Below are 7,381 nucleotides of genomic sequence, written 5' to 3'. Positions count from 1 at the left end.
ATTTCTGTGAGCTTATCAATTTACACCATCCATGACGTTCCGTTTTAGGAAAACTTTTTTTTGAAACTTATAATTATATCATTTAAACTCCTACAAATTTATAAATGAATTCATTTAGCCTATTAGTCATAATTTCACTTATAATCATTCGTACATTTATCTTACATCTATTTTGTAATACCGACATTTGAAAAAATCTAAACATGTTCGAGAATTAAAGTCTAGATGATTCGGTCTAAATTGAATGGCTTATAAGAATTTAAAATTTTAATTTATTGAAATTATAGATTTCACAATTCACACAAAATTGATGAAGTTTGAAGGAGAGTGTAAAATAATACAATAAATGAAAATTTAAAATTTAAATTAATATAATCATTAGTTCAAAACAACTTCAAAACTGAAATTCGACTTAAAAAAAAAAGAGAGAGAGAAAAATCTGATTCTACAATGCAAAAGGAATTCATTAATAATGGAATTTAAGTTAGGAAGTAACTCACGAGCTCAAAATCTCCATATCTCTCTCTCTCTCTAGAAGCGTCTTCAACCTCTGTTTCCCATTCATTTTCTCCCTCTTCTGTGTTTTTTCTTTGCTCTTTGTGCATGGCAGTGAGGTTGTTGGATCATCACCTCTCTGACATATGCCTTGGAAAGCCTGCGTTAAGCTCCATTTCTCTTTCCGCCACACTCGCCGACGCTCTCTCTGCACTCAACAAGCTCGGTGAAACCTTCATCAGCGTCTGGAATTGCCCCCATTTCTCCAAATCCGCCTCCCACGGCGACTGCCGATGTATCGGCAAGATTTCCGTTCTTGATGTTATCTTGTTCCTATGTAAGGAAGAGAACCTCTCCCAACCTGCCGTCGCGCTTCAATCTTTTGTTTCGGTTCTCATTCCACAGGTTCCAGTTCTCGTTAGACATTTAGAGCCTCATGCTAGGTGCGTAATTTTGTTTTCTTTTAATTTCTTCGCTAGAATGTGTTTGAATTTTCTGTTCTGATTCACATTTTCCTTTCTCCTGGAAAATTTATAACGTTCTTGGTTTCTATAGTGTTGGAATTGAATATTGTTGTGTTCTCTCTGCTCCGTCGTGACGAAAACGTGCAACGTTCATTTACTTTTGCTTCAATTCCGGCCTGTTTATAACACTATCTAAGATTCTCAGTAATTCACATCTGATCTTGAAAATCTCAGAACGAGAAAGCGAATCTTGATTTTGTGTGTCTCGTTTATAACTGAAAAACAGGATGATCTGTGTTTATTGAATTTTTATCTGTAACATACCGTATTTCTTTCTCGTCCAATTTTGTCATAACTAGATTTTCCATTTTTTCTGTCGTTTCTTGTTGGCTTGGTTTCTTTATGACTCTTGAATCTAATTATCGGCCGTTTCTATTGGTTTTCTGGTATTGTGTTGGAAAATTTTGTGGTCGTCTTGTTTTGATGCGTTCGTGACATTTTTTGAATCAATAATCCTCTGTATTTCCTTTGAAATTTGTATGCATTCATAATGGTCTCTTGTAATCTTCAGTTTGGTGGAAGCCATAGATCTCCTCCTTGAAGGTGCGCAAAATCTCGTTGTCCCAATTCAAACTAGAACCTCTGTAAAATCCAGAGAGAAGGTTCTCGAGGAAGCTGCTACCGTCGACTGTCCGCTTTACAATGACCATGGATATTGCTGGCTCACCCAAGAGGACATAATACGTTACCTCTTCAACTCTATTACGCTTTTCAGTCCCACCTCCATCACTCCCATTAATTCCCTCAACGCCGTCGACACAGCCAACATCCTTGCTGTACACTACGACGACCCTGCACTTTCTGCCCTGCCCCTCCTTTCTCAAGCCATCATCCACCAATCCTCCGTTGCAATTGTTGACTCAGATGGGAAGTTGATCGGAGAAATCTCACCCCTCACATTGAATTCTTGCCATGAAACCATAACGGCTGCGATTGTAACACTCTCGGCAGGTGAACTAATGGCGTATATGGACTGTGGTGACCCGCCAGAGGATTTGGTTCAGTTGATCAAAGACAGATTGGAAGAGAGAAACTTAGGGGCACTATTGGAGTGGGTAGAAGAAGAGTCAGCAATGTCATCATGTTCTTCATTTTACTCATCTTCTTCAGATGATGATTCTGGCTTTAGCTGGGGAAGGAGTGGAAAGTTATGGAAGTGTTCAACCAGGCAAGTGAGGAGCTCAGAGGCTGCTGTGTGCAGTCCCCGGAGTTCATTGGTGGCAGTGATGATTCAAGCTCTTGCTCGTCGTGTTCCATATATGTGGGTGATCGAAGAAGATGGAAACTTGGTTGGCATTATCACGTTTGCATCGATGTTGAAGGTTTTCCGAGAGCGTTTGAAATCAATGTGTTAAAAGGATATCAGCAAGAGCTTTGTTTGCCTAATCTAAAGCTGAAACTGTATTAATAGCGTCTACCTAGTACCATAGGATGTGCTTTGAACTCAATTTCGTTATTTTGCTCACTTTATTTTGAAGTATAATGTAAATCTGTAACCAGTAGAGACTTATCTCTTTCTGCAACTTCAATAACCGTAGATTTTTGCAGCTTTCTAATTAAATAAACTTCTTTTCCTTTTTAATACGCCTCCAGACTAGATATAAGGGAGAAAAATTAAACATGCACACCAGGAAAGAACTCGTTCTTTGATATGTTTATTTATTATATATGTTACAGATCGTTATAAACTTGTTCCATAAACACCAATTTCTCTTTATCATAGATATGTTTACTTATTATTTATGTTACAGATCGTTAGAAACTTGTTCCATAAACACCAATTTTTCTTTATCATATCATCGTATAAAAAGGGAAGTCCATCTCATTATTACTATCTTCTGTTTGGATTTTATTTTTTTCTCAGATGGGTATCAAAGCAAAGAGGCTGTGGTCAAAACAGGTTTAATAGCATAAAAGAACAGCTATGTCCACCAATGGAAATTCTCACAAAATTGCTTAATACTGCCCGAACTGGAGCTCAGATATGCAGGACATTAAGGCTTCTCTTACTTTAACATTGTCGGAGTTCATGTTCAGTGAGTCTTCGTAGAGTCGTTTCGCCTGCAGCAGCAACTTTGCCTTCTCTTTGCTATTGTTAGGCCTTAACTGAGATCGTTGCTGCAATGTCATACCCCATCTGAACAGAGCTGCAATGCAGAAAGATAGTCAAGTTATGCACAAACCATCTCATAAACTGTGTCCTGAACAATTCCAGCTAATTGAATCAACTCAAAAATGCTAAGCAAATAGGAATCAGAAAGAATAACAGAACTAAATTCCTTCTTTCACTCACTCTTTCATCCATTTATTACTAGTTGGACTAACAAATTATCAAAGAACTGCCCAATATCAATGGCCAGCCTAACAAACCAACCCCCTCATGTAGCTAACCTCTATACTGACCACAGCCTATTGTGACTATAATTGGATACTAAACATCAGCAAAGTTCAGTTTTATAAGCTTCAGGACCCACCCCCGAGCCGGTCTCCTACTACTAATAACAATTTTTCGCAATAAGTGCAGCTTTATGCAACAGTAGAACTCTGCATTATGCAGAAGCAGTTAGTAATTGATGGCAATTATCATTCAATGCTTCTGTAGTAGTCATGAAGGGGTATTTGGTAAGTTGGTATTGGAATTGGATGCTTGTGTTTGGCATGAATGGTCCATATTAAACAAATTAAGGCCTTGTTTGATGACCAATTGGTTTTTTTTTTTTTTTTTTTGAAAATTGTATTTATTTATTGTCTCACAAAAATTCATTTTTCTTAAGGAAATATTTGACTTCTTATCCAAATTCTAAAAACAAAAGTAAATTATTAAGAACTAATTTTTTAGTTTTTAAATTTTGACTTGGATTTTGAGAACATTTATAAAAAGTAGATAACAAAAGAAAGAAACCCATAATTTGGAATAGTGTTATTAAGCTTAATTTTCAAAAACAAAAAATAAAATGATTATCAATCAGAGCCCTAAGCTCCACTTGGTAATTATTTGGTTTTTTAAAATTAAACTTACTTTCTTTTCATTTCTTACCATAGTTTGCATCTTTTTTAAATAAAAGAGTTTAATTCTTAGCCAAATTCAAAAAATAAAACAAATTTTTAAAAACTACTTTATTTAGTTTTCAAAATTTGACTTGGTTTTTAAAAATATTGGTGAAAAATAGATAACAAAACAAGAAATTTAGAGGTGAAAGGGGTATTTATAGGCTTAATTTTAAAAAACTAAAGACAAAAAACCAAATTATTACCGAATAGGGCCTAAATAATTGTTTTTCTTTTTTTTTACGTTAGGTTAATACCTAATAGTAACATGAGTTTTGGATTCACAAGCGTTCAGATTTTGGTGCCCGCAAAGGAAGCACACCCCAAGGGCTTCAAATTATTTCAGTTTCTAAAATAAATATCTTGGGGCAAGTTTCCTAGATCATTGCATCAAATTTATCATTTGATTTGAGCAGCAAGTCTAGAAAACATACCTTCGGGTGCATAAACATTGCCTCTTGACATCATTGCATCAAACTTATCGATGGCAGCTAAAAAGACCTTATCAGCATCAAAAGCAGCTTCCTGAAATTTGATATGACAGAAAGAACCTTTTATATTGCGAGAAACATCATATAGCTTAAAAATAACAGGCTTCTTGCGGATGACTACTATCAAAACATTGCAAAAAGAAAAGTTTTCTAAACAACATACAGGTTAGCAATGTGCAGGACATGGTACTCACCGGTCCAACGTCTGCAATCAACTGTGCACGAAAGGAGAGGGCAAGACCCCAGTTATATAGCGCACGAACATCATTCCGGTCAATGGATAATGCCATTCGATACCTTCTACCTGCCATCACAAGGAGTTCTTCACACTCTTCACACACACTAATGAGAATGGACGTTAGTTTATCTCTTCTGGTAATAGAATCATCTAGTCCCTCCACCATTTCGAACCATTTCCCAATAGATACGGGCTCTTTTCCTGCTAGAAGTCTTCTTAACTCGCGACTAATCCTTAACTTTAATTCTCCATGAAGAAGATAAGTATTTCCCAACTGGCCAACTGCCAACAAACTCATGGGCTTCATAGTAGTAGCTTTTGCCAACAAACTAGCAGACTGACACAATATGACCTCTACATGCTCCTCATCACGTCTATATTTCATCAAATCCTTGGCTTGTTTCAGAAGATCATTAGCTTCCATAAGACATTTATTGAACATTGCATCGTCATATATCATTGAAGATGATGATGAAGCAACCTCATTCTCTTCTCCAAATGGTTGATCAATTAAATGGGAACTTTCCTTTTTACTTGCTTCCTCTTCTCTAAAATGGGATCTGTAAAGTTCTCTTTCACTATTGGTTATATGAGAGGACCTATAAGCTCCATTATTTTCCTCAAATCCACGCTCTTCTACAAAGGAAGTTTTAGTCTCCCTATGTTTCATTTTGAAACTATAGTCCTCAGGATCAATCAAATTATCACTGAATCGAGAACTCTCAAGTTTGTTGTTAAGACCCATGTTAGAAATATTAAGGTAATTGTGCTGGTACTGCACTCGATTATTCTGGTAGCCATACTCTTCACCATCAATGAATCTTTTTGAACTCTCATGCATTCCCTTTGAATTTATTCTCTCTCTTTCTTGAGTAATGTTAATTCTTGTAAAATAATCCTTCTCCATAGCATGCCTTTTCCTCGATTCCTCAACAGCATTTGAATTTATAGCTGGATTAGAATCAGTAGCAGTATCTATTGAACCCACTTCAGACGGTATCGAACTCCTTTTAGTTTGACTGCCAACCGAATTAAGTGGCATTTGTGGCTTAACATTGTTTTTAACTTTGTTAGGCTTAGAACCAACCAACTTTTCTCCAAGCAAACTGCCAAAGGATTGCAAAAGCTCAAACCCCACGTCTCCTAGGTCTTTAACTTTTCTACTTGGTTTATGATTCTCAAGAATAACAGCTTTGGAGTTGCTTCCATTATTAATCAAAGCCTCGACAATCTTTCTAGAATTGGAAGTTGAAAGATCATTCGATTCTAAAACCTTGACATAGCTTTCTAAATCACCAAGTGTAATTTCCCTAGAATCAATAGCATTCTGTATATTACATTTCAAATTATCAAGTTTGACGGAAAACCCATCAAAAAACTCCACCAAACTTCTTAAATTCTCAGCGTGAAACCCAGAAATTTCCTCTTTCCCCCGACTTTTATTCCCAAGTAAATTTAGATCATCTACACTTCCACCACGAACAAACCCAATAGAAAATCCAACAGCAAAAACAAAAACAGAAGCTGGGAAAACAGCAATTGAAGAGACTTTAACTCTGGCAATGGCCAGAGCACATAAGAACCCGAAGAGAAATGTGAACAAATGTCTTTTATGATCGATGCCAAGGGAAACCAAAAAATTATGGAACTGATCTGAATCACTTACAAGTCCATTATCGTCCCAGCCACCGTATCTAGCGGAGTTCGTCAGATTATAATCTCCGGCGGAGCAGAATATGGAGGTTTTGGGAAGGCATCTCTTCTGAAAACAGATTAGGAGATTTGGGTTTTCGCGGTGAAATAAAGGAGAGTGAAAGAGATTATTAGGAGCTTGGGAATGAAGACAGGAAAAACAAATGGGTCTGTTAGAAAGCAGGAAATTCATTTGGAGAGGAAGAAAATCCAACTACACGGCAACTACGGCGGTCGCCACCGCTATCAGACGGCAAGTTCCGGTCATATAGAGATGGATTAGAAGCCTGCGGTCAGAATGGGGTTATTATGTGCATATGGAATAATAATAAAATACCCCCAAACTTTGTGATTTGTGTCAACTTTTGAACTTTCAAAAAATTCAAAGATGCCATAAACTTTCAAAATGATTTAAAAAATAATTTATCATTAGTTTTAGATAAAAATAATTAATATCATCTTATTTGTCTATTTTTTTTTTCTCCCATCTTCTTCAATACCCTGTTATTTTCTCTTTTTGTTAACTGTTTCACATTTTTATCTCAAAAAAATAAGTAAATAAAATTGTGCAGTTCAACTATAATAAGAATAAAGGGGACACCGAGTGGGTTATAATAGTAAGTATTTATTATAATTTGTAGATTATAATGGTCTGTTTTTGGGTGTAGGTTATTATAGTATAGGTTATAATAATCTATGTTAAGGGTGTAGATTATTATAATAGCCGGTTATAATAATATGTAAATTAAATGCATGTTATCTTAGTATATATCACAATTTATTCTACTTTTCCGTATATCAAATGAAAAAAATTAAATGAAATATCATATTTTTATGAACTTAAATAAAATTGTTTGTTCCACCAATTTGTATAATGTATTGAACGTTGCATT

General features: G+C 35.7%; 2 protein-coding genes across 2 annotated transcripts; one reads left to right on the top strand and one right to left on the bottom strand.

Annotated features, from left to right (window-relative positions):
- Nucleotides 1–484: 484 nt before the first annotated feature.
- On the top strand, nt 485–2,601 carry LOC120073268 (CBS domain-containing protein CBSX5-like). Its single transcript, XM_039026006.1, has 2 exons — nt 485–938; nt 1,531–2,601. Exons 1-2 carry the CDS (start codon nt 604–606, stop codon nt 2,372–2,374), a joined length of 1,179 nt encoding a protein of 392 aa, XP_038881934.1. The 5' UTR covers nt 485–603; the 3' UTR covers nt 2,375–2,601.
- A 131-nt stretch (nt 2,602–2,732) lies between these two features.
- On the bottom strand, nt 2,733–6,817 carry LOC120073267. Its single transcript, XM_039026005.1, has 3 exons — nt 4,753–6,817; nt 4,502–4,592; nt 2,733–3,166 (listed from the first exon to the last, which is right to left on the bottom strand). Exons 1-3 carry the CDS (start codon nt 6,679–6,681, stop codon nt 2,976–2,978), a joined length of 2,211 nt encoding a protein of 736 aa, XP_038881933.1. The 5' UTR covers nt 6,682–6,817; the 3' UTR covers nt 2,733–2,975.
- Between the last annotated feature and the right edge of the window lie 564 nt (nt 6,818–7,381).

This window comes from Benincasa hispida, chromosome 3 (genome assembly GCF_009727055.1).
Source record: "Benincasa hispida cultivar B227 chromosome 3, ASM972705v1, whole genome shotgun sequence".
Lineage (NCBI taxonomy): Eukaryota > Viridiplantae > Streptophyta > Magnoliopsida > Cucurbitales > Cucurbitaceae > Benincasa > Benincasa hispida.
The sequence above is the reverse complement of the archived record's forward strand: the minus strand, read 5'-3'. Positions and strand labels throughout refer to the sequence as shown.

What these genes read in the sequence shown, in the direction of transcription:
- LOC120073267 (XM_039026005.1), bottom strand. Translation starts at nt 6,681, where the DNA reads ATGAATTTCCTGCTTTCTAACAGACCCATTTGTTTTTCCTGTCTTCAT. An exon ending in TGATTGCAGACGTTGGACCG is followed by an intron (nt 4,593 to 4,752) that starts GTGAGTACCATG and finishes ATCAAATTTCAG; the next exon opens with GAAGCTGCTTTTGATGCTGA. An exon ending in CAATGTTTATGCACCCGAAG is followed by an intron (nt 3,167 to 4,501) that starts GTATGTTTTCTA and finishes TCTGCATTGCAG; the next exon opens with CTCTGTTCAGATGGGGTATG.
- LOC120073268 (XM_039026006.1), top strand. Translation starts at nt 604, where the DNA reads ATGGCAGTGAGGTTGTTGGATCATCACCTCTCTGACATATGCCTTGGA. An exon ending in CATTTAGAGCCTCATGCTAG is followed by an intron (nt 939 to 1,530) that starts GTGCGTAATTTT and finishes TGTAATCTTCAG; the next exon opens with TTTGGTGGAAGCCATAGATC.